At 39.5% G+C, this 27596-nt stretch overlaps 1 protein-coding gene across 1 annotated transcript in view; it reads left to right on the top strand.

The window, feature by feature from the left end:
• The window catches only part of LOC108234188 (furin-like protease kpc-1), a 237756-nt gene that overhangs the window by 24260 nt on the left and 185900 nt on the right, over positions 1-27596 (top strand). Inside the window, exons 3-6 of the mRNA XM_017413192.3 lie at positions 2529-2621; positions 13193-13265; positions 19051-19154; positions 22603-22708. Coding sequence (XP_017268681.2) covers positions 2529-2621; positions 13193-13265; positions 19051-19154; positions 22603-22708 — 376 coding nt within the window. The remainder of the gene's footprint in view (positions 1-2528; positions 2622-13192; positions 13266-19050; positions 19155-22602; positions 22709-27596) is intronic.

Below are 27596 nucleotides of genomic sequence, written 5' to 3'. Positions count from 1 at the left end.
CACACACACACACACACACCGGCATTCCCATCTCTGTCTCATGCTTCATTCCCACCCCAGCCAGCCTGCAGCCCCCCTGCCGAGTTAAATGGAGTGTGCTGACATCAGGGGAGTCGTGTGTGCTTAGTTCAGCTCAGCTCAGCTGGGCTGCCACTGTTATAAACTTGGTGTGTGATTATTGTCAGAGCCAGACTCCTCCACCCAGGACGTCTGCGCTGATGGGTACCAAGTCACCGGGTACAGAGGGGAGGAATGAGAAGGCAAAGGAAGGATTGAAACTGAGGCAAGAAAAGGGCGGGGAGAGGGAAGAGAATTCTTGCTGGTGTAGGGGAGAGGAGGAAGAAGAAGGAAGATGGCAGGGAGTGGAGGGGAGAAAGGACACACACACACACACACACACACAAAAAAAGATAAAGGAAGAGCGGCAAGCAAGAGGAGAGCAAATCATCAAAGGGAAGAAAAAGCCAAGCTGAGCAAGGAAAGACCGATGTACATGTGTCGCAGCAGACAAAGACAAGGTGAAGACGCAGAGAGAGTGAAATAAAGATGGAGAGAGTAGAATAATGTGCTGGGAGAAGAAGACAGAAAGGCAGCAGGAAAATCAGCACTGCAGAGAAGAAGAAGGAGGAGAGACAGAGAGGGTGGATGGAAAGAGAGCCAGGGAGAGAAATTAGATAGAAATTTTTCAAGCGAGTGATGTGTGCTGTGATTGTTTTCTCTCTCTCTCCTTCCTCCTCTTTCTCTGCCTCGTTCTAAACGGTCGGGATGTGGCCTGTATCTGCCGGCAAGAAGGAACTCAATTTGGGACAATTTACTCGGCAGTCTCAGCCCTGATGCACCTCAGGGACAGAGAATAGAGAGAATGGAAGTGAAGGAAGATAGAATCAGCAAGCCACACACACACACACAGTCTCTCACACACACACACAGATACACAACATGCGCCTGGCACACAATTGCTGCCGAGTAGATTTCACTTAGTTAGTTCTAACTCTCCCAGGCGGTCAATACGATTGAGTTTATAAGGCTTGGAAATGAAAAGCCTTGGATAAGGTTAGATAAACTCTGTGCTATTTGATTTTGGCCCACCTCTCTCAGAAAAACCCACACAAGACAGATGGCTGAAGGGGATGCAGTGTAATCAGGCGGTGTGAAGGGTCATGCAGGTGATTATGGCTGAATATAGGTTATGTGTTTTGACCCTCGCTCTGTCCCTTCACTGGTGTCTCTGTGTTGATAAATACAAGTGCACCGTTTTTCTTCCTTTTACACTCTTATCATAATCTGAAGTTCGGCAACATTTCCACAATTTCTTAAATAACTGAAGGTGTAGCATTCCTTGAAGGAAGGAATGCACACCTCTCATGCCAGAGTTTTATACTGAGATCATTGTGTGCAGTCTCATGTAATATTGTGAGATGTCACACTTAGAGTTATGGGTTGTGAATGACTCTCAGGTACTACAACATCAAATTTTAGCTCAATATCTGTTATGTTGAGTTATAGCTGTTTTAGCATTGCCTAAGGTTGATTAGCTGTGGCATCCATCTTGACTTCAAAAGTGAATCATAATTTTTTTGGTTTCTGAAGATTCCAGTAGTTACACACACATATCACAGAACAAATTGACAGCAAGTAGATAATGTCTAAGAGTGTAGGGGAAACATGTTGATCAGCTGGGCTGTAGGCAGTTGGTTGCATTTGTCCGGTTAAGTTATGTGTGAACTAACATGATAAATGTAGAAATGTACATATTTATGCTATACAACATATCTATATCTATATATACACAAATATATATATATATGACTAATTGTTCATGAGGTAGATGGATTGTGGGAAAAACTGTTCTTATGCCTGGATGGTGTTGTTCACAGCAGCTCAAACAATGCATGTCCTGGGTGTGAGGGGTCACAGATGATTTTCTCAGCTCTTTTTCTTGTCCATGAAAAGTACAGATCCTGAATGTGGGTCAGTGTGTCACCAATGATTATCTCAGCAGCCCGAACTGTTTGTTGCAGAATCCTAATGTCTTAATGACTGGTAAGTTTCATTTAATACCATCTGGTAGTTCAGAAGATATTTTGCTAACAGACAAACAGGGTTGACTCCAACAAGCAATGCTAAAGTTTTAGGCAAAGCTGGTGTATAATGAACAGCACTTGGAGTCTGTGTTGTGAATGGCTCTCGGCTACAACCGTGCCAAGTTTTAGCACCGTACCTGTAAATCTGACTGAATTAGAGCTACGTTTTGTGTTTTTTTAAAGTCAGTTCGCTGTGGAAACCATCTGAATTCAAGCTGACTTCAAAAGGTAATCAGCTGTTTATCCAATGATTACTTTCTGCAAGTTTCATTAACATGCATCCAGTGGTTCATGAGATGCTTAGGTAACAGACACACACAAGAACACACACACAAACGCAGGCAAAAACATCATCGCTCGCCTCTGCCTTTCAGATGCTGCAGTCATTTATGGCCTGAGTGTTTGGGGGTAACCTGGCAGCATTCTGCATTTTCCTCTCTGCAGGTTGGCAGCCTGGAAGGTCTGTACACCTTAAGAGACAGCAGGGGGCGCCCTGACAGAGTCACCTTTGAGGATGGACTAGCGACTGCAGCAGGGGTAAGTCTTATTCTAACTGGCCTATTAAATACAGTAAACAGTTTGCTGGATAAAAAAAGGAAAATCTCACAAATGTGGGGAGGAGGTGGGCTGAGGTCTGACTTTCACTGTCTGTGTAACACAGCAGGAAACAGATTTGTAACTCTGGTGGATCAGAGTGTTCAGCTACTTAGACGTGACTGTTTGATGCATTTAACATGGCCACATCAGGGGGACTTCACACTCTGGCATCAGTTCTGATTTTACCAAGCGCATGTATGCAAATGGAAGTTCATCTGGCTGGTGTTGCTGTTTTAATGAGTGTTGATTAGAAAGAAAAAAGAAAGAAAGAAAGACAGAAAAAAAGAAAGAAACAGAGCCAAGTGATGAGTAACGGTTAAAAGCGTGTTCATCTTGCTTGTGCCTATTCCATCACCACACTATCACTTTTGTGTTCCCCTCCCTCGCCACCTTGAGCAAACCGTTCTGCATCACCAGCGTCTGAGCACACAATGCAGCCTCCTGACCGGGCTTTAGTTGCCAGGGAAACCGTCACCCTCGGAGATATCCCGTGACAGCGTGGGGTGAAGGAGGCGGGATGAGAGGGGAGGGTTGGAGATGTGACTTTGGTCCTGTCTGTTCTCCAGGGTCCACCAGACCTTTGGCCCTTCTTCAGCACATCCCCTTCAGTCACAAAACACACACACACACACATGCAAGCAAAGTATAAATAAATAACAGGGAATAAAGAGAGAAATACTCCGAACTGTGTGATTTAGAGTTATCATCTGAATCAGTGTGCATGTGATTAATTGAAGTAATTTATGTGCAATCTCTAGCGACTCTATGTATGGTTCATGGTTTCATTAAACTGTAACTTTAATTACTTTTCTACTTTCATAACTTTAGGTGAAAATGAATCTACTCTACCAAAATGTCCCACATTTTCTAATGAGTCATACATTTAATGGTATACACAAATAAGCTTTTGGATGTAGATAAATTTGGTTTTCTGCTGTTAAACGTCCTTCCATTAAGGGCTGCTTGTCGAAGTAATTGATGTGAATAAATGCATTTTTTACTTTGAGGCAGGAAACTATCCCCGACTATTCTTTATTTAGGATATGTTTTAATCCTTAACGCAATAAAAATGTTTGTTTTTGGAAGATGAAAGAAGACGTTATTGTTGCAGGTTTCTGGATAACTTCTTTTGTTAGAATCAAGTGAGTTTATTAGCTGCATTTGCTGGGGGGCTTTCCTGAAGGTGGGCAATGTGAACAGCTCTGGGTAAGTTAATCCTGAGTTCAGTGAAACAGCATGGTGAGTGGATCAGCATGGTAACAGACTCTGTGAACTAAACCTGCTTGTTGGCAGATTTTCTGGAAGAAACCCTGAGTTTCTGTGGGTCCCCTCCCATCTGAAGCATGCTGTTTGACATGAGTTGTTCATTTTTAAACAGTCTGATTTAAACAATTATGAGGCCTGACACTGAGAGAGGATTTCCAGGCCTAGATTGGATGTGTTCTGATTCCCAGATATTTTTTTTGATGGAATAATATCTCTTTTCATCAAATTCACTCATTTAAGCTATGTCAGTAACATTATCCGGCCACAGATGTCCAATAAAAAACCTCAGCGCTTACACCATAGCAAACTGTGCACCGCACAGAGAAATATTTTTCAGAAATTCTTTCGCTGATTAAAACATCTCCACAATTTAAACAAAAATAAATATGAGTAATTCACATTATTTTTTATTAAATTCCCTAAATACAAATGCATTTGTAATATTGGTCCAACAATTAACCCCTTTCTCCTGTGAAAATCCACCCACCTAAACGGGAGTTCCAGTAACATCCATCCATCCATCCATCCATCCATCCATCCATCCATCCATCCATCCATCCATCCATCCATCCATCCATCCATCCATCCATCCATCCATCCCCACTTTTTCCATTCGGGGTCATGGGGTGCTGGAGGCAGAGGACACTACGGACAGGTCACTAGTCCATTACAGGGTCTTCTTAGTCTTCTTAGAGTAAAAAACTTTTTTTTTCCAAATCAACATTTTGACAGATTTTTTATTTAAAGAAATGTGGACTATGTACTTTCTATAATTAACTGACTAATTATAGAAATGTGGAAAAATCAAACTATTAAAAAAAAATCTACATAAACTAAAGGGATACACTAATCAGTTTTGCTGAGCTGTGACATCATCATGTGTATCCCTGTGTACTTTATGTGTACTTCGTCTACTTTGCCTGGAGAAACATCATAGATCTGTTTTTTCTGCAGTTTCTACGGTGAATCGAAGTATCAGTGCTCCTATGGCGATGGCTTTTATTGCACTCATGCATGCTTTGAACTCAGGTTCAAGATACTCAGAGTTGACCGAACAGAGTTGAGTTTCCCCGCTGTAAGTAAGTCAACTCTGAATTCACTCAGAGTTTATGGATAAAATCAACCGCTTTGTTTTTAGTTTATTTTATTTTTAACATGCAACTTTGGCATTTACAATATAACACAAAATGAAATGTAAACAAAGACTTGTGAAAAGTAAAGTACAAAATATAAGTTCAGAAGGCCAACTCCAGCATGACAAATAAATAAAATGAAGCTCTGATTGTTTATGTGTTTAAAAATAAAATACCTATTCAACATGTTTTAAGGATCTGTTGGTAAGAACTGTGCACACCTAAGTATAGGCAATTTCTAGTCGTTGGGATGTGTTTCTTCTGCTACAAAGGTCAAAAATACAACACAAAAAGAAATTTGGGTGTGTCTTTTCAGCATTTTACTTAAAATATCATAGCTTTAAACAACAGAATATGAGAAGAAAACAGAGGGAAGCTGGTGGGGAATCAGATCTTGATGGGTGATCAGAAACTAGACACAACACCAGCAGAGCGTTATTGAACGTGAGCCCAGAGTTTGGTCCAAAAGTTTCCTCAGAGATTTGTACACTGAAATATGAAGCAGACAGACAATTTGTCTAGCCTCATAGAGTCATTTAGCAGCTTAAAAACAATTACAGAGGTTTTGTTTTTCCTGCTGGCTCCTCACAGCCTCTCTGACTGAGCAACATGTTTGTTCTGCTGCTGTAAACCAAGGAAACCTTCCAGGGCCTACAAACCATCAATATATTGTCAGCTAGCTTGAAGTGCTCAAATGTTTTAGACCCCTTTAGCCTTTGAAAACTGAACCTGGCTCATTAAACATTGTTGAAGCTGCGGATGATATTATTATGACAAATATTCATGGCAGCCTTAGATGCTAAACTGCAACTTCTTGCAGCAGCAGAATGACACCACAAACATACATCACAAGAAGGCGTACATAAGAGGCAAGTGCTAGTGTTATCACTTTTAATATTGGATTCAGACTCTAAAAGAAGGGAGAGGGTGAAAAAAAGAGAATAGTGCTCATGGCTGGGAAGATAGACGCATCATAGACACTCCCTTTGTTGCCAAAGCTGTATAAATTCTGCTTCTTTATTAGCCCACATGTGCTTTCGTGCAGACTTTCTTGTTGCTATTATCTATTCATTTCACATCACGCTGTGGCTGGATTCTTATTGGTTGGTTGTAGATATCTGTCGCAGCACTGCACGACTAGCCAGAAAATCTCTGACGCTGCTCGAAGTTTGTCGTAGGTCATCTTTAGTCAAAATCTTTTTTATAATAATTCTTTTACGACGATAGAATATATTTACAAAGGCCAAAAGTCTTACAATGTGGTTTTCTTAAATGAGGAGGTGAAGGTTTTTCCATGTTGTAATTGTGCCCGATGCAGCCTTCTGTCAGCTGCTGGAGTGAACACACGGCTAATGACATAATTATCGAGGCTGAGGAAAAGCAGCACAACATAAACATGTGGGTGCTCAGAGAAAACAGAGGGAAATGCACAAGATGCACTTTCATTCTGCTAACATATTGGGGACAGATTTGCTGACATGAAGTCAGAGACAGAGGGGATGCGAATGTGGGATTATCTTTATCTGAATCTCTTGTTTACTTGAAACAGCCTCCAGTCAGTTCGTCTCATCTGAACTGGCCTAACTATCATACCTCTTGCAGTTTCATTCTAAAATGCACAAGCATGTCTCTGACTGAACTCTGCTTTGACCTTTTACAAAATGTCTCCGGTACAAACCCCCTGCCAGCATCTGACATACACACATCGGCCCCGCTGGTGTATTACACACTAAACACACACATACAGTAAATCTCTGTTTGCAGTACGCACCAGGTCTTGTGGTTTGAGTTTTATTTTCCTTTTTCCTGAAGTCTGATTAAAGAAACCGAGCTGCAGATACACTTTATTGATGCAAATGCTCAAACTGACAGCAACAGACTATTAGCTCAAAGAGGAGCTAGTGGAAACAGTGTTTGTTAAAATTTTGTTTGGACGATTTACTGAAAAGTCAAGTTTAGATGAGCTTTAAAATAATAAATAGAAAAAAATGAAACCTTTGCTTTGTAGCAGGTACACCAACATACTCCACATCTATTTGAGTACATATACCTAACAAATGTAAGTTTGATTTGTAATTTTTATTTGATGAATCAAATGCATTCATTAAATTCATTTTATTTGTCTGGTGCCTTCCTTTGTTTGAACATACGACAGTTAATAGATTTGTAATAAAAAATGTCTGCTCAGCTGAATCAAAGATAACTATATTCACATCCAGTGGAGAATTGCTGTATGTTGTCACACAATATATTCTTTGGAAACATTGTTTAGACAAAAAGACTATGAAAAATTAACATCAAACTGTGTCATTTGTAATTAAAAAACATAGTGGGCAAGAACAACCTGTCCTTAGTGTCACTGAGCTGAAGCACTTGATGAAAGGATATTCCAGACGTGTCCCTGACAACACTTTCTCATACAACTTTGTTATTTGACATTCCTTGTTATGATCAGGTGAAAAAAGGGTTTAAACCTTTGTCCTCAACAGTCCTTTTCTTTTGCTCTTTTCTTTATCCACAGCATCTCCAGCTCATTGGGGATTTGAGTCTTTTTATGAGCAGTAGTTGGGCTTTGAAAAGCACAATCAGTTGCGCTTGCTTTTAAACTCCTCTCCGGATGGCTTTGTTAATCATTGAAACAAATGTTTAAAATTCAACAAAAAAATCACTAAGGCGGCACAGCATTCAATCCATCTTGGAAGAATCCATTAAAAGTAATTTTTTATTAGGGAAATTTAGTAGAAAATCCTAAGAAAATACAAAGAAAACCAAATCATGACTGGAGCTTCTACAGGAGCCAGCTACTACTGTGAAACTAAAATCTTAACGATTCTCTACAGTGGTTTTTATGCATATTTAATATATTTATCTTCTGCTGGAAATCCTGCTATCAATTGTGTTCACATTTTAAATTAAAACACTTAAAATAGTCAGTTGTCATTGGTGTCTTGAACCCTTCTCAGTTTAGTTTCCATAAAACTAGAGACACTTGCTCTCATGTGACAGAAAACATCCGAGGCTACAGCCCTATATGTGGCCCTGGTCTAAAAAAAACATTGCAATTATAATTACTAATTATTAAAAGTTTGGTCCAAATCTGCATGTTCATTTCAAAAATGACTCCAATAGATTAAATTTTAAATGTGGGGGCAGATGCCAAGGTGGGTACAAAGTGGGCTGAGGCAAATTGTGGGCAGAGACGGGCAATGAAACGATGTCCACGGTCTGGAATGCAGGTTTACAAGCTGTGCACACAAAACGAGGCAGTGATTTTAAATATATGGCCATTCAAAATCCAGCCTGACGGCTTGCTGGTCATTTGGTCGCAAATACTCACAATTCAGCAACACTGCAACAGACAGTTTGCCTATTTTCTTGCAATTTTGAGTCCCCAACAGTTGCAGCCCAGTCAGATTCTGCCTAAAGTGATAGTGAGCATGTGGAAAATATGATACTAAGTCATTGTTTCACAAAAGATCTGTATCTTGACTCTACATGAATCAACTAAAAGTTGAATTAAAAAAAGAAAAATCTTGAAAAGGGTTTTTAACATTATGATATATTATAAGAGACAGGACCGGAGTAATACCTTTTAGTTTGAATAACAATTTGAGGTTTAAAGAAAAGCATCATGTTACACAGTGCCAGACAATGTGTCAGCCTGTTAGCGACATGGGAGGGTGCGTAATGAGTCATGACTTTTGGACTTGGGGGTGAAGTCCCACATCCGGAGTGCACAGACAAAAATACAACATGGCAGCTCCCAAAAAAATTGACATTCTGGCTTAAATTGAGATGTTTACTTATTATGAACAAACACACACACACATATATATATATGTATGTATATATATATATATATATATGTGTATATGTATATGTATATATATATATATATATATATATATATGTATATGTATATATATATATATATATATATATATATGTATATGTATATATATGTATAAAGAAAGAAATTGCAAGGCATGTACCATTGATAGGCTGGTATACAAGCCACAGGCTATATTTAGAATTGATTGGTCTTGCTTATGCGGGCATTTTTATTTTCAATATATTTAATAAACTGAACAAAGAGAAACTGAAAATTATCTTATAGAACCAGGATAAAGTTCAGGTTAATTCCACATTTTAGACTCAAGCCACTAGGCTATCTAACTAGACTTTTAACATGCAGTGAGATATGTTTGTGTGTTTGAATTTACATAACATGTTTAAAAGACAGAGCATGAATTTATTTAAATATCTGTAACACTTAATGCCATTTAGGCTAAAGCAAGGCAGAAACTAAGGATGTTGTTTATGAGCTTATAATAGAAAATATTGTTAAACTGGTTTTCTCCTCTGTTTTCTTTCTCTCTCCCATCCACTCCTCCATTTGCAGAGACCTGAAAAAAAAAAAAAAATTTGAATTTTCCCTCAGTGCTTCCTGACTCTTGAGGCGTGTGTCTGTGTGTTTCCCTCTTATTTTTTTATTTTATTTTTTCTTCTCCTTTTTAAACTCTAGTCACATCCGCAATCCTGCGGCCCTATAAGGAGCTTTCACGCCTTTTGGTTTGCTTTAGATGTTTAATACCCCCTCTCTTTTGTGTCAGGGAGCCGGAGAGGCGTTAAGAAGCCCTGATAAACCCCACTTAGATCCCTTCCTGGCCCGTCACCCTGGCCTGCCGGGCCGCTTTAGCTGGGAACTGATCTGTGACGGCCTGCCACTCAAACTGAGCACTTCTGAAGGCTGACACAATGGAGTGAGCAGCACACTAGAGGGCCCGAGGGTGGGTGAGGAGGGAGACTCGGAGAGAGTAAGGCAAAGGAGGGAGAGAAGGCCAAGAGGTGCCCTAGAAGGAGGCTCGAAGAGGGGCCAGAGTGTATCTGGCTGTTATCAGCTCCCCTTCCCTCCCTTCAGTCCTGGCCTCTGCAGAGCTCACACTCTTCCTCTGTCTTTTAGTCGGCGGAAGCACACACACAAACCCTCTGCTCTGTAGTTTTTCTCTCTTTGGTCGGGGCTTTCAGTCTTTTCAGTCTGGCAGCTCAAGATGGGAGATTGAATGAAGAGGCAGAGAGTTGAGGGGTGGGTGGGAGAGAAGAGAACCAGATAGGAATCAGCTCTGTGCTGTGCCGTCTTGGTGATGGAGGGTCATGTGCTGCATTCACTGCTGCCTGCCATCATGGATCCAACCAGGACTGAGATCAGGTCGGGTCTGACAGAGCGTCAGGAAGCACAGCGCTGAGATTGACAGCCATGGGGGGCAGGATAGGGTTGTGGGTGGACGGTGGGGGGTCTGTGGAGGCGGATGTGTCCACTGCCGGTGCATTCGCCATCACTTTCCCATGGGGCCGTGAGCGGGGTAGTGAAGCCCAAAATGTCAAGGCTGATATCTGTGCAGCTCGGCTCGGCTATCACACCGCTGCAGCTGCCTGCCATCCACCACATCCACTCATTCATACAGAGACAACAGAGTGTTATATGTACACACACCTACACACACTTCTCTTTCTCTGGTTTTCTTACCACAGTCAACTCTGGAGAGATATTTGTGGATGTACACACACACTCACCCACACAGATTCTTCATGGGATATCTTAAAATACACACATGGTTTCACTGCTTCCATCTTTCGCTTTTTTTCCCACTCGTCCTCCACAAACTCACATTGTGTTTCTGTCAGTTCTACCTCAGCTGTTCAGTTGTGAGCGTTCCACTGCTCTTTTTGTTTCCCTCTTTTTCTGTACAGCTTTCGTTGCTGTCGTCTGTCTTTTCTCAAAGATATCAGACTGTACGCCTCTTTTTCTATTTAGCAAGACTTCAGTTTTTTAAATGAAGAAATCTTAACTGCTTTTGTACTGAAGGTTGCAGGACCTTTATTTGCATTGTAACATGGTATTGAGGAGCTCGATTTGTTGTTTTTGATAAGTCATTATTTTTGATTCACATGATATTATATGAACTTTGTGTTGCATTTGTGGTATGTGTTTGTGTATGTGAGCGCTGTCTGTGTGTGACAGTAGGATGATGAATGCCCTGAAGGTGAAGGGGTCAGTGTCACAGACAGTGTTGTCAATTGCACCTCGTCCCCAGAGTCTAACCTTGAGCAAACCTCCCCAAAGAGAACTCAATCGGCCATTAAGGCCATTGCATGCTCACACACACACAATTCCTTGTTGAGCATGTGCCATTAGCAGCTGGCAGGACCTGGTTTGACAGAGAGCGATTAGCTCCCTATCATGTGTATTGATCAGCGTGTCCTGGCTGGTTCTCCTGAGGAGGGGCTGGAGGGCTTTAACAAGGCATTTGGGACACACGCCCACACTGATGTCTGCACACACACACGCACAAATGAATCCATGAGTATGTGAATGCCCACAAAAGTTTTGTGTACATTTTGTGTTTGGACCATGGGCTGTTAATAAATTACTAAATATCAGACGGGAATCAGGACGTTTAAACTGGAACCGAACCAGGGTCTCCCAAAATACACCTTTTTAAATATTTTTTTTTCAGGTGTTTACTCTTGTTGATTAAGTATTTCTCACCTTTCTGCTGTATGCTCAAATAATCATTTGTTTAACGCTGTAATTAGTTATTATTTTGTGCTTGAATCAAAGCTCAGGTGACACCATGATTGTGTGTGGAAGAGTTAAAGCCCTGGTGCTCAAACTCTGGGTACAACATGGCAGCACCCATAAACCAGTTCCAGCTGGTTTTATGGGAAAGCGGGAACATAACGTCTAGTATTCTTAATATGTTGATGGTTTGTGCTTGAAGGCTGATCTGAAAAAAGTGAGTACATTGTGTTTAAATAAAATTATCCAACAGTTTTTGGCCTTTACTGTCAAACATTTCTGAAAGATTTTTAAAAATATAACAGACCCAGCCTGACAGGAAGCACTACAGAGCTTTGGGGGTTTAAAAGTTTTCTTCTTGTGATGCTTAATAACCAGATCAAATGGTTTTTGTCTTTTTTTTAACTTATTTGTTGTAGGTTTATGTTTCATGAGTCTATTGCTTGTATACCATAATGCTACTATAGCTATACATTATGCTGTGCATAAATAATTATGTGAACTAGTTTTAGTTTCTTAAAGAACTAAAGAAACAAAGACCATGTTCATCTTGCTAATGAGGAATAGCTTAAATATTTACCCAAATGTGCTTAAAGCCATTTTAATGAGCAGAAATCAGTATAGGCAAAGAAAAATAAACACTAATTTCATTCTGCTTGCAGATTTGTATGGATTTCACATCGTCTTTCTGTCTGGTGTATTTACTGTCACATATGTAGTGTTCTTAGCTTTAACAGCTGTCTTCTCTGGGTAGTTGAGACCAGCTCCTAGCTTTTGTTAATTGAGTCTAATTGAAGAACATGAAGGGAGAATAAAGCCAGCAGGCTTTTAGGACATAAAAGACTTCAGCCGCATCTCAATAGTATTTATTCTCAACCTCTTCCACTCTGATTTAAGTGTGAGAGGACAATAGTGGCCTGACAGTGATATGTATGCATGTGTGAGTGTGTGTGTGCACGTGTGTGTCTGTGATCTGCCGTTTGATTTACTGCGTCTACCTTCACAAGGACTAGCCTCTTATCAGATCAAAGCTGCAAGCAGCGGCCTATGAAAGAAAGTGTGTATGTATTCGTGCATGTGCTCTGTGGAGGACAGAGGTGTGGGTGAGACGGGAGTGTTTTTGTTGCTTTTAACCTAGGACAATGGCACTGTAAAGGAGAGAGCAAGTGAGCACTCTTTGAACTAATGAAGAGGAAACCTTTTACCACTCCTCACAAAGATGCCCAACTCCCTCTGTGCTGTGGATTTTCCTCTTTTCATAGAAGAATGAAACTAAAAGAACAAAATATTTTTTTGTTCCATGCCTTTTATTTTAGTTTTTTTCATCCTAAAAACTCCACAATCGTGGACAAAAAGTTAGACCAAGAAAAGTGAAACTGAAGATTGTCAGAGCACAACTGCAGTAAGTCTGTTTTGATGAGCCTGAAAGGGGAAAACATAATAAAATATTTGTTATCATCATTATATTAGACAAAGAAAATCTTGTAGAAAGGAATTTACCAACACTAATTATTTGTTGTTGTAATTTTTAGGTTCACTGGGTGAAAAGGCAGCACTGTCATTATAGAGAGAAGCGGGTTCCCTTGATGAGACGAAACCACAAAGGTAAGATTAGGAGAAAAATAATTGCATTAAGAGTTACTATTAATACAGAATTAAGATTTTTGCTGTTTTCAAGTGGTATTATTTTCAAATGTGATGCCATTGACCAAAATTTTGCTTAGTTTTGTATTTTAAGAGAGATTTTGTTTCATTAACCCCCTCCCTCCCCCACTCCCACCCACCCAAAAAAGAAAAAAAGCATAATGTATGCACTTTGGAGCTCTGTTTTTTTATATAAATTTTCATATTAAGTAGTCAAAGAAAACAGCAGAAGAAGAATCAGGTTATGAGTTCACAAGCTCCCCAAGTAGAAAAACCTGAGTAGGTTACTGCATGTCTCACTCCTGGCAGTTTTATATTACATCAACAAGATAAAATACTGTATGTTATTAATATCAGTAAAAAACTTGAGCACTTCTTAGAAAAATCTGACAACTAAATGTCTATAAATATTATAATGGCAACAGAGAGTGAGAAATCCTTCAGAAATTGCATTTGTAACTCAAATTAAATATAAAAAAGTATTAATATTAGCTTTTTTTTTTTTTTTTTTTACTGTTTTTTACTTTTTTCTCACATGACCACACGCCACTGATTAGTACTTGTATATGTACTAAGAATTGACAAGTACTCGAATGTAAGTACTTGTACTTGGTTTGAAAGAAATGTGGCATCGGTACATTCCTAATAAATATTACATGGTCATCCAAGCCAATAAACTCAGTCCCCTGTTCAGTAATCCTTTTTACCTTAAACCTTCTTGTATTCTCAATCAGTTTGGCATGAAGACACTGCTTGTGTGTCTTCCAAGGATTTAACATCTTCTCGTCTGTTTTACATGTTCTGCTGTGTGAGATCCACCGAAATGCTCGATATGCAGAAGCACTCACTTTGAATAAAAATAAGAGCAACCTCTGTTTGTGATGAGGCTAAAGACCCCATCATATTCCATGAGAAGTCAAGAAGTTGGTTTGTGGTCACGTGGTTGCAAGTCGTTCGTTTTCTCACACACCTTTCATCATCCATGAGACACTCAGCTCAGAACTCCCAGGAAGCTCCTCCCTCCTCCTGCTGCGTTAAAACAGGTTTCTTCTCAACTTCTCAACTCTACTGTTCTTGTTTTTCTGGAACAGTTGTAAAGACGGCTGTATTTTCTACCAGCCTCCAGCTGCTTCTCGGTGGAGCAGTAGAAGCTAAATGACTCCAATAAAGCTCACCAACCTTTCCTTATAAACACGCCCACAACAACTTCTGACCAATCGCAACACTTGGCACAAACCCCTGTGAGAAAAAGTTCGGCCAGGGCCTTGTGCCGGGAAGGGGTGGATAAAGCTGCTATGTGAACAAAATGACGCAATTTTCATTACGTGACCACGTGAATGAGAGCTGACTTTGTGACTTCTCATGGAGTCTGACTCTCGCTTAAACAATAACATCTGGCAAATATCCAAACCCCAAATGTCTTTAGTAAAGCCAAAGCTGTCACATCTCAAACCTCAAATGTAAGGCAAATAGTTTTTGTACACGTCTGGTAACACTGTTTGAAATACATAGTGTACAATTAGGGCTTTGGCAACATCTGCCACAATTCACTCAGGCCAATGAGGTGATCACCCAGAACCACGAAGTGTTTTGTTTAATCTCTGTTCGTGGGAAACATCTCTTCTCTTTAGGTTTTCCTTAGGGGGGGATTGAACAGACTAAAACTGGCTTCTGATTCAACAATTGAAGAGGAAGAAAAAGAAAAAGGCATAGCCAGTTTCAGCATTGTGCTTCATTGCTCAAATGCTCAAACTACAGACAATACACAACTGTTTTTTTTACACAGCAGACATATTGTTGAGCTTCTTACCATAATTCTTTAGAGCAGCCATGTAACAATGTGACTAACGTAAGATATAAGAGAGTTGATATTGATTGTATTCAGTGACTCTCATGTTCAGTCAAGTATTAAGCACATTACCTTCTTAAGTCAAGATTATTCTCGAGTGATAGTTCTGATGTGAACCAGATGTAATATCGTCATAACAGTGTTGCTTCAGACATGTGCACTCTCTGCAGTTCTTCTCTTAAACAACAGGTGTCGCTACAGAGAAAATAACACTACTGCACTGTAGGAATGGCGGCAGGATAGGAGTTGTTTTCATTTGTATTGTCTTGATGCATGCTCTATAATCCAGGTAGAAGAATCTAACAAGGTTGAATCAGGTCCACTAAACGGGTTCGTCTTTGTTGAAAGAGTTTCGTCTTTTATCCAAAACACTTTGTCAGTTTTCCTTCACTCCTCTTTCAAGCCATCTGTCTGCTATGTCCAAAATGTGCATGTTATTGACTTCAAAGTGTGTCCCTTTTACTTGAGATGTAGATGAACAACTGATTCTTGTCACTAAAAGTTGTCTCTCCACCAATGTGCTGCGTCTGTGGCGCCCATACAGAGGTCTGAACAGTCCTCCACTGCACTGGACTGCGTAGACCACACTGTTCAGCTTTTATTTGGATGTGCTATCCTTTGGTTCTCTATATTTCTGTGCCAGTTCTTCTTTTCTTCCCTGTTCTGTGGAGTGTTTTCTAAGTTTCCTGGCTGACTTAACAAAAGCCCAGTTTGACTTTAAATTTCTGAGACTGGTAGAAAAACTGCAACACCTCTTTAAAATGTACCTCATACATGTGTTTACGTGTAAAACTTGTTACAATTTGCTTTTGTAAATGCATGTTTTCTCCAGGTACTCTGGTTTTATCCCACAATCCAATGGAGACTTAAATGGCAACTTTAAATTGACACAAGGTGTGAGCTTGAAAGGTTGGTTGATTCTATGTGCGGCCGTGTGATGGACTGGTGACCTGTCCAGGGTGTAGTCTGCCTCTCACCCAATGACAGCTGGAGATAGGCACCAGCTCCCCATGACCCTGAACAGGAAAAAGACTGTACAGAGAATGTATGGATTATTTACTATTTTCTTTATAGCACTCTGAGATTACATTTATTGTGATTGGTGCCGACTCCGTTCAGACACATCTAAATAAGTTGTTATAATGTGGATGTTTGTCTGGAAGTGTCAGCTGCGTCTGCAGAGAAATAAACGATCTCATGTCCTGCTGCGGTAGTCTCTCTGTCTGTCTCTTTGTGTGTAACCGTCCTCATAGTGTCGCTCATCCTCTGCTCTGACAGATGATATGAAAGAACAGAGAGAGGCAGAAAGGTGAAACAACAAGAAGATGGTGGATGAAGTGGTGTGTTCATACTCACGAAGGAAATAAGACCTTTAATGCTCGGACCAGTGTGAACTTTTCACTCCTGATATTTTCCCAGAAGTATTTTTGGATTAAATCACTTAATATTCAAGCAATTTGTAAAATCTGGCCTTTTTTATACCAACCTCTCTTTCAGACTTTGGAAGTTTGGCAAAAAATAATCATACCTATTAAAGCACGAGAGACAAATATTAGGAAAATGTTTATACTGGTAAACAAAATTTACACTGGTAGGCTTTTGAGACAATGTAAGAAATTTGGTGTTTTGTTTTCATCTTGAATTGGAAAGGTTGAACAGACTTTTGTTTTTGTTCAAACATTGGCAGTCAAACAGCATGTAATGTTGTTTTTTCTGTTTTTGTTGAAAGACAGGTCCACAGTTTTTCTATGTTTTCAGTTTTTATTTTAAGCACAACTACTTTCTTGGCTTTGAATCCTTGGCGGTTCCACAGTCATCAACTACTGTATAAAGCTTATACATGTGCTTTGAAAGGGAGTGTTTAAAATGAGACTTGGTACACAAAGTAGTTTTGTGTCATTCTACATTGATGTGTTTATAAAACTCATTGAATTTGAGCATATTCACAACTGCTCATGTAAAATAAATACTTGCACGATAAATTATTATTCAAGCTAAAAGCTGATAATTTCATTAAGCTGTGTACAAAAGGGTTTTATTTCCCATGCAGAGGTTAGAATAGAACTAAAATATTTACATGTATGCATGATTATATGTGTATTGGGGTGTATTGATACATATATTTGTACCAAACCAGCACAGTATAGATATTTGGCATGTGTACATTGAAGTACACGGCAAGTAGTTATTTTGTATAATGCATGTTTTTAAATCTCATTTGTGTATTTATTTATAATCCCTGATATCAAGCTTCTTTTTTTCCACACCAGCTCTCATTTGCTGCAAACCTCAATGTGACTGTTTCAAACTTTATTTGTTTTGCATTTTCATATTTGGAGATGTTATTTAGTTCTGTATTGCTTTTTAGTTTGCATCAAGCCAAGGTCAAATTAAGTGAAGCAAACACTCCTTGGTTTTTTGTATTGTTTTGCTTCCTGTAGTATTTTCTTAACACAAAAGCTTTCTGAAGTTTATCAATCTTTCTGTTTGCACATGAAGTGTAAGACACTGTTTACATTTCAGATTGAATGAAAAAGATAGTAAAATGTGACTTTTCTCATTTTTTAAAGTTTTATAGTTAGGTTGTAGGTGACGACACCCTCCTTGCTGGACGTGATTTGTTACCTTAGACCTTCCCCACTTGCCAAAGTAGTTTGTTTTTCTGTCTCTGCTTCTAGGAGAGTTACTGCCTGTCTAAAAAAACAAACAAACAAAAACAACTCAGCCTTTGGGATTTGTTTTTTTCTTCCTGTTGTGCTGAATCTATACCGAACCATGACTTAGACATACTGTTACACCCCTAATGTACATAGAAAACCTTTACTGCTTTAGTATTTTGTGGTTTCCATTGTACTGAATGACATTTGATTTATCTGCTTTGCAATAGACTATATTTGAACTTTGTGTTTTTGGATTATAATTTAGGGCTATATTTCTAACCTTTATCTCTCAAGCATATAATCAAACTATCTTTGAATATTACCTAGAAATTATTCCCAGTTCTTTTTGCTCATCATAATGCCATTGTTTGTCCTCTTTATTTTTAATTGTTTGGTATGGAGGTTAATTACCCTTAAATCAATTTGGGTTGAGTGTCTTTTTTATTAGGCCTTCTTTCTATTTTTACTTTACCAGCTCTCAAGTTGAAGGTACTACTGTTCTAGATATTCTAATGCTATCAGTTGTGGCAAGCAGATTTTGTTAACTCAGATTTGATGTGTTCCTTTTTGTCTTTTCGTTTTTTTTTTTACTAGAAACCTATCCAGTTCTGTTCTGTCATTGTATTTTCTATTGAAAACACTCTGTACTGTCAAACACTTACACATTCAAGGCCTAATTTTATAATAATTTACATTTTATTTGGGCGAAGACATGACTCCTAAAGGAATCATGAAAATAAAATAAATTGAATCAATCAAATACTAGAACCAAAAATTTGATTAAGACCAAATATTTTGAAATGTATCCTCATGTGTTTGAATGAAGTGTGTGATTTGAGTCAGCTGAGGAATAATTAACTAACAATGCACATATGAAATTATGGAACCAAGGGAAGTACATTTATCGTGCATGATCAACAATGTTGCATGTTGTGTTTGGCAGAGAGCGTGGTGGTGAGTGGAACACGAAGAGTATGGAGAGAAAGGTGCAGGCCTTGATGAGCTGAAAGCACTTCCACAGACAGTGAGCCAAGCTGTGCTGCAGAAATGAGATGCTAATTAGATGCTAATGATATGGTAATCTGCCCGCGGTATTCCTTCACAGTGGTGAGGAGGGGGATCTCAGAGGCCTTTCACTATTGGTTGGAGACTAGGGATGTCCTGAAGTCAGAGTTCAAGACAAGAAAAGGAAAACTACATGCACACATATACACATGATAGATCTGTGTGCTTGCAGGTTCCCAGAGGACAGAGTCTACAGCTGACAGCCCGTCTGAGGAGAGGAGGAGTGACCAGTCCCTCACCTTCAATGACCCACTCTGGCCCATGCAGTGGGAATTGGTGGGTGTAATTATGTCTTTGTATGTGTGTGTGTGTGTTGTCATTGGTCTTATCTGGAAGTCTCTCCTCTTTTCTCGTCTTCATGTTGAAGGCTGTTCATCTGACAGGCAGAAGTCAGACATGCCTTCATGTGTGACTGGAGAGGGAGACAGAAGATAGAGAGATAAGGGGATGGTGGAGAAGAAGGTAAGAGAAGGAGAGAAGAGGTGAAAGGGAGCTGTCCATGTTGAACTGAGACAGATGTCTGGGACTGATGAGGCTTAGAGTAACACTGACACACAACTGGGCTGAAACAACAAGACACAGTTACGACAAACTGTCCTGTTTGCACTGTTTGGTCAAAGTGGGTTTTCTGCCGACCAGCACTAGTAGAGCAACAGTATGTTTTATTACGACAAAGTTAATTTACTGTGAAACAAAAGCACTGCACTTGACTTAATTCAAAATCCTCTATTTGCTCCACATAGTTTTATTATTACAATACTGTGTGTAAACAAAATTAATGATAACATTCTGACAACTTGAACTTCTAAATGTGTTCATATTGGTCTGTGTTTGGGCCAGTATCTAATAAGAGACTACAGCAGATTGTTATCACAACTGAGGTCACATTTGAGAAGCCTTGCCTTTAGTGTAAAGCTAATTGAACAAACATTGAATTTCAGCGTTTGGCTTTTACAAGCTATTGATGTTTTCCTGGACCCATTTTTGGTTAAATGCTGAATCCACATCTGTGGTTCTTTTTAAAGAACTTTTGTGACTTTAGCTACTTTTTAAAAAGCATTTAAAGAGAAACCTTATATAATAGCATTTACTTGCGTTTTTAATTATGCTTCTATTGTATTTGTTCTATAATTTGAACACTGTCTCTATTTATCTTGATCGGATTTAATCATTCTTTCCTTCATTTTTTCATTTTACTGCCAAGGGTACCCGGGGTAAGCGTGGCCCAGCCAATCGACACTGTGGATGTTCTTGATTGACGCATGAGGGCGTAATCTGACAGAGTGAGGGGGAGGAGAGGCGGGCCCACAGACTCACCAAGGCAACCGGCAACAGATTGACTGACACCTCAGCTCTTGGGGCAAGATGGAGGGGTGAGAGTCAGGACGGGGGCGGAGGGTGGTACAGACAGAGAGGAAACGAGGAGAGATGATGGAGAAATATGAGGCGGAGGTGAAAGAAGCAACTCTCAAAGGTTTATCATGTGTATGATTTGTTGCGAATAGTCACCTCTCGATTTAGACATTTTATTGATGAGATTATTTCTCGAGACAGAGTGTGATGTATGCGGTACGGCACGAAGTATGAAGCATAACCGATTATGTCACTTTAACCATATAGGCTGATTACATAAACAAGAGAATAGAACATAATTTTCAATCACTTAGTAATCAAGAAGAATAGAAAGCATTTTTAAAGCTCAGGACCTTTCTCTCTCTCTCTCTGTGTCGCCCCCTCGCCTCCCCCTCCTGCTTTCACTCTGTTGTGTTTAATCAGCCTCTGGTGAACGGAGATATTGATTGAGGGTCAGTAATCTGCTCAGGGTTGGTAGCCTGCCAGGCCCAGACAAATGTATGTGTGTGTGTGTACACTAGCCAGGCGTGTATGTTTGCTAAAATCTAGTGTGTATGTGATGGACAAGTAGTATACAACAGAAGGTGAGTTTAGCCCACAGTCCACCAGATGAGGGTAAGTTCAGCTCTTGTGTGAGGGGTCCCACAGAGCTGCTGAAGTACATACAGCATCCTGAACATATTTGCTGCACATGGTATATGTCATGATTGCAGAAAATGTGTGAGTTTGTATTTTGTTGCTAAAGTGAAGCTGAGATAAAGACTCTGTGGCAAGTGATTGCTTTTACCATTATGTTTACATGTGTGCCTCTTGCATTGATAAAGTCTGATTGTGCTTGTTGCATTTTTGTTTCGGTAATGTTGCTTACCCTGTTTGTGCACAATTGCATAAATGCTGTTATTTGCATTGGTTCAGAGCTTTATTGTGTTTCTGTGTTATGTATGAGAAGCTTTTGTTGTCACTTTATGGTTGCATGTGTGTATGTGGAGTGAATCAGCATTCAAGATGCCTCTCTGTGAGCTGATAGCCACGTTTACAAAGGTGTGTGCTGTGTGTGTGAATGTGTCTTCCCCAGGGCTAGTCCCAGTGTTCCTGTAGATGCTGGTCTGCTAGATGCCTCCATTCATCTGCTTTATACTCACACACTACAAAGCTTTGTGGCTCCCCAGATGCTGCATGCCAAACACACAAACAAATGTACACACATACACAGCCCCCCAAACTGAGACATTTTTTTCATTGTCTTTTTCTTACCTTTTTCTTTCTCTCTTAATTATAACAGGAGTAATAGCCTCTTGAAACACTTGCTCTGAATATCAAATTGTGTGTGTGTGTGTGAGAGAGAGAAGGGGAGTATGGGGAATCTGTTGACATTTCTGCTTAGACTGTTTGTGCACAGCCTTTTTGCTCTACCTTTAAGTGTACGTTTTTTATGCTGTGAATATCCTGCACGTTTGCATTAGCAAGCAACATTAAAGCTGTACTAAGAGATCAAGTGGATGCATGTAATTTCTGGGGACACTAAATTTAATGGAAGCAGTTATGATTTTTGTTTTCTTCATCTCACCATGATGGTGGTGTTCTTGGGCTGCAGTGTGCAGACCTTTGTGTCCATATAGGTATATTTGTGGTTTCAGGGGCAAAGATAAGAGATATGTGAGTTGCCCATCAACTTAAACGTAACAGAAGGCTTAGACAAGTTTACTCAAATAAACATTTTTTTTTAGTAAATGCACCCATAATTTATGTCACAGTTTTAGCTACACATATTAGTTAAAACATAAAAAACATCTTCTGATATTGATGTTTTCACTTGGTAAGACCAAAGTGTCACTAATCTGGTTACACTGGGGAGTCTGACAGAACGACTTGGGCCACAAATCATTCGGATCTTTTGATAAAGTGGCATGCATTGCTCATCGTTGTTGAAGAGTTATGCACTGGTACAGGATGATAAACAGAATTTAGTTTTCCTGTTATAATTGGAAGTTGTTGTCTGTAGACTTGAAGAAAGCAACGACAGTCAGCGATAACGTACATTAAAGACCTGACCTGAAACTACCATCCATCTGTCCGTTCGTCTGGAATCTTTGGCGTTTAAGTTTGATTGAGTAAAACTAACCACAATAATTTCCTATAAGTAGAAAATAGTTTATTGTTACTATATATTTTTTTCTTTGAACAGCTTCTGTGTAACAGCACCGTTTCACACCATTCAGGGATAAGACACAAGTTTCATGCGTCGATCATCAGGACTGGTGGACAGTATAGTTAAACAGTGTTTGACTAACTGGGCCACAGACTGAGACCACTCAGTCCAGTAATCCTTTTCAAGTTATTTAAATAACAATATGTGTTTTTATGTGTTTAGTTTGCACAGGGCGAGTACAGCTCCAGTGGGTTTGATCTGAATGTGATGCCAGTTTGGTGGAACAACATTACTGGCCGTGGCGTAGTGGTCAGCATCATTGACGATGGTGAGTCTAATTTTATGGTGCATTCTGGCTGTACTTGTGTGTCAAGATTTCTGAGTTTCATATTGAAAAAAATCAACTGGAACAAAGTCTGAGGAATTCTGACTCAGAAAGATGGATATCCTTGACTAGTCATGACTTCAAAATCCAATTTGTTCATAAAAACTTGCAATAGTGCAGAAATAATTTTTTTATTTTTGCTTATGTTAGTTTATATTTTAGTAATTCAGTCACACACACACACAGTACTGTCCAAACTATTAGTGAAAATGTTATTACAGTGTGTGAAATCCATTGTTTTTTTTTCCCATGGTAATTAGCTGGGTAACTGAGCTCAACAGTTAGCTAATCCTATTGATTTTCTGACATGCAGTTGGATATCAGATCCAAGTTTCAAGTTCTGAGGTAAATGGAACGTAGCATTAATGCAAACATACATACATCAAGGCGATGAGGAATTTCTGGCAGTTGACACACAGTGTGAAATTTCTGGCATTTTTAGGAATATTTTAACACATAAAATTTTATTTGTATTTTAATGACAGACGCTTTCAAAGTAAACTATTTTAAGTTTCTTCTTAGTTTCTTTAAGATGAGGAAGCAAACATTTTCCCAGAAGGTATCAATGTGAAAAAGGCCAAAACGTAATGTTTTTGGTTGTGGTTGAATAGTACAGATACCCATCTCTTTTTCAAAAAAATGTTTGATATCGTAAACTAAACTCTGACCTGCAGTGAAAAGAGTGAAGGATTTCTCTAAGTGTCCCCTCCCCCCACTTAAGTTGCTCCCTTACTCTTTACCACCCTCATCTTCGTTTCAGTCATGCCACAATGAGAATTCATTTCTCTCTGATTGCTGGGATATCTGGCAACAAGGGAAATGAGAGAGCGGCATCTTATGGGCTCATTCATCAAGAACTAATTGAACCCTCACTAGTCTCGAGTGTTGATAGAGCTGGAGTAGTTGTTGGAGTGCTCTTTTTTTGTATGTGTGGGTGTTAAGGTGTTCATAGGCCACTTTCTTTTGGCAGCCAAGACCCTCTGATTCTGCCTTGTGTGTTCAAAAATTACACTAGCATTAGAAACAAATGAACTGTGGGTGTATGTTTATGTTTTGCATGTGTACTTTTTTTTTTTTGTGTGTGTGTATGTGACAGCCATTAACTTCAACGTCTGAATTTGATGAAAGATTCTGCTGTGGACAGAAGGCCCTCACTTACATACATACCTACAAACTTTTCTATTGTGCTTTTATGTATGTGTCTGTGTGTGTGTGTGGCGGTAGGGTGTTGGTGGAAACACAATGAGCAAGATAAGAGAAAGAAATTATATACAAGAAGGATACAGAGGGAAATGTCAGGAGATGGCAAAAGCAAAAAGGATTCAGAGCGGGGGTGAGTGTGTATGTGTTAATGTATGTATGTGTGTGTGTGTGTGTGTGTGTGTGTGTGTGTGTGTGTGTGTATATGGGTGAGAGTATTAGACTTGCACCACTGAATCTCCCCTCCTCTGAGGCTATTGTACTCTGCTCCTCCTCTCTGTATTGATTCCACTGGGCAAGAGCTCCATCACTCCTTCCTTTTCACTCTTCGTCTTCCTTCTTTCTCTTTTCCTTTATCATTTTTCTCGCTTCCTTTTTGTTAACCAGGAGGTGACGTTTTCCTCTTTCCACACCTTTCTTATTTTCCCGTCATTCGCCCTCTCTCTCATGTCTTTTTTTTTTTACCCTCCTCTTTCGGAGAGTCTGGCTCTCACAGCTGAAGGATCATGTACACTCTCACCTTTAGCCACCTTACAATCGATGCCTATTGATTTTAATATCACAATGAAATAAATTATTTCTCTTTGAGTGAAAGCGCCCGTGCCTCCACCCTCTTCTAGTTTCTTTCACCCTCTCGATCCTCCAGTTCAATTTCTCTGTTTTAGAGGTAATTGAACTGGCATCTGACGCTGGTCCTCTTAAACCTTTGAATCACATTTAACGATCTACTTTTGATTTATACTTTTTTCGTTTGCTCTGATTTTTTTTCTCTTTCAGATTGTTTTCTCACTGTGGCACCATTAGATATACAGTACTTGCATCATATAACTCAAAAAAGGACAAATAAAGAAAGACTTTGCTTGTTTTCTTTGTACATGCAGCACTTATTGAAAACTATTAATGCTTTTATAGTAGGACTAAAAGACAGCTGTCACCCACTTTCCACATCTACATAAGCAGTGCTCATCAGCCCATTGTCAGTGGGTCATGACTGATGAGTGTGTTATAGATTCATCTGAGAAACTGCCCCCCCACCCCACAAAAGTTGTCCTACCATTGCGAGACAGTGTCCATGTCACCCAGCTATCAACAGTGGCCTCTGTCTGTCAAGGCCAGGCAGCCCTTAAGGACTCCTCTATCGATCTGCGCCAGGGCCATTGTCATTACATGTCATTGGTTCACAGAGACACACAGAGTACAAAGTAGACTGAAAGATGAAGGTGGAGCAAAGAATGATTGGATGGATAAGATGGGGGTAGGAAGAACATAGACGAATTTACACAAACAACACAATGTCAATCACAATAGGAATGAATTTAAAGGTATATTGTGTAGAATGTAGACACATCCAGCCGATTAAACTAAAAGCTCACAAACTCATCCGATGCATAAAATGGTGGGTGCAAAAAACTTAAACTCGTCTTTGTTTTGTCTTTTTTTGCCAACTATATTACCATAGTGATGAAATGTAGGAGAAAGATGAGATCTTGTGAAAGAAATTGCTTATTCTATGAAAATAGTGACCAAAAGATTCTTATATTTGTGCAGTGCTACACTGATGAAAGTTTTTTTTTTTTTAAGAACATTTTATTTCTGCAGTATCCATCCAACCATACGTCCATCCCTCCATTTTCTTCCACTTTGGAGGTCCTGGAGAGCAACAGATTCAGGAGGGGAACCCAGACATCCCTTTCTTTTGAGATCCTTCTGGGGGCATCCCAAGGTGTTCCCAATATTATATATATATATATATAGCCTGGGATCCTTCCAGCAAAATCTGAATCTTCCACAGGGTCTTTCCCAGTGGGACGTGCCAGGAAAACATCCAGATGAAGGAATTCAGGAGGAACCCAATCAGACTCCTGACCCACTTCAAATGACTCGTCTTGATAAGGAAGAGCGGCGCAGCTCTATCCTACCATCACTCGTGAACAAGACTCCCAGATATTTAAACTCATTTACTTGATGTAAAGTCTCACCCACCAACCCAAGGGGAGCATCCCAACTTTTACCAAAGCATTGCACTTTTTTTGGATTGAGAACCACATCCTCAGACTTAGCTGGTTGTTGGTTTCTGCAACAAATCAACCTTAAATGTTAGACACCAGAACTTTAAAGAACAGCCAGTTGCATAATCTCAAACTATGTTATGTCACTTATTCATAAATAATTTGGAGACAATTATTAATTGTTGTATGTGAAAATGTATACGTGAACATTTAAGCAAAAGCTGCTGTCACAAGTAAGCATTGTCTTATTAATAACTCAGAAATGGTAGAGAGAGCAAAAAGTTGACGGTTGCTTTTTACACTTGCACCTTAAAAAGCAGTACTCCAAGGGACGATGTCAGCCTAATATAGAAACAGAGCTATATTTATATCGTCATAATATAGTGTGCCTATATTAGTTGATGTAGAAGGTGTGATAAAACATTTTATAGTGGATCACGAAGGCTAACAGAGCTGCTCTAAAAGAGACTGAGCAGTATTTCTGAAATTTCCTAACCCCAGCTGATTGGAGGTGTGTCTTCTCAGTGTGAGAAATATTTACTATAGTGTGTCACAGCTGTAGCAAGGTGGATTGAGTCATTTGTAAATTAGTTATTTGAGAATTATTTTAGAACCACAATTACAGCATTTAAATATTAATCTTTCTAAATAATAATTTATCAAAGCACGGCAGCTAAAAGACAGCATAGAGACCTTTTCTGTTGTTGATCTATGAGTCTTAACTCATGAAATTATTAATGCAGGATTCGTTTTTATGTCTGTCTCAACTTTATCAGATCACAAATAACTTAGCAAACCTGTATTTATCTTCATCGGTGTAAATAAATCCTGAAATAATTGTCTTCTTATTCTCTCAGGCTATTTGGCTGGTGTTGTTAGCACAAAGAGCCAAGGTTTTGTTGCTGTGTAATAAGATAAAGCTCATCTTTGTATGATGTGTGTTTTAGTATATTTAGATCAGTTGCATAGATGGTTCCATTAAAGCAAGCTCCTGGCTTAAGGCCAGAAAGTGTCAGAGACCTGTTCGTGTGAGTCTGTATGGTTGGCCGTTTGGTAAAAATGACACTGTCCGGCCACGTAAAAGTGTCTCTGGCAGAAGGAGCGACAGAGTCAGCGCTTTTTTCCCCTCCCTCCTTGCCCCCTGCTGTTCAATCCATCCAGCTGCTGTCACCACAGGGGAGCAGACAATCTATCAAGGCATCGGGATGCATTCTCCTCACCTGCGCCGCGCCTTTAATGAACAGCCAACATGATCCCAGCTGACAAGCAGGAAATGGATGTAATAAAGATTGTTTCTGCATGCTCTTTGCATCCCTGATAAATCACCTCGCTGTGCAACAGATACAGGAGCCACATGGAAATTTGATTTCACACAGCAAGGGGGAGGAAGAAGAGAGCAGTAGGGGAAGAAGAGAGCTGCTAGTGGCAGGGTCAGTCTATTTCATTCCTCTTTTTATCCAGTGGAGCAGCGGAGCAAGATGTGTGGGAGTTGAGTAGAGAATCTGTATTTTATTTTTAAAATTTATCTTTTTTTGTTTGTTATGTTTTATGCTCATGTGCTTACTTATTTCACCAGCAAGTTTTGGACTGCAACATACACTCGTGCCTGTATGTTCATAAAT

This window comes from Kryptolebias marmoratus, linkage group LG16 (genome assembly GCF_001649575.2).
Source record: "Kryptolebias marmoratus isolate JLee-2015 linkage group LG16, ASM164957v2, whole genome shotgun sequence".
Taxonomy (NCBI): Eukaryota; Metazoa; Chordata; class Actinopteri; order Cyprinodontiformes; family Rivulidae; genus Kryptolebias; species Kryptolebias marmoratus.
Note: the sequence above shows the minus strand (reverse complement) of the source record. Positions and strands in the feature narration are given on the sequence as shown.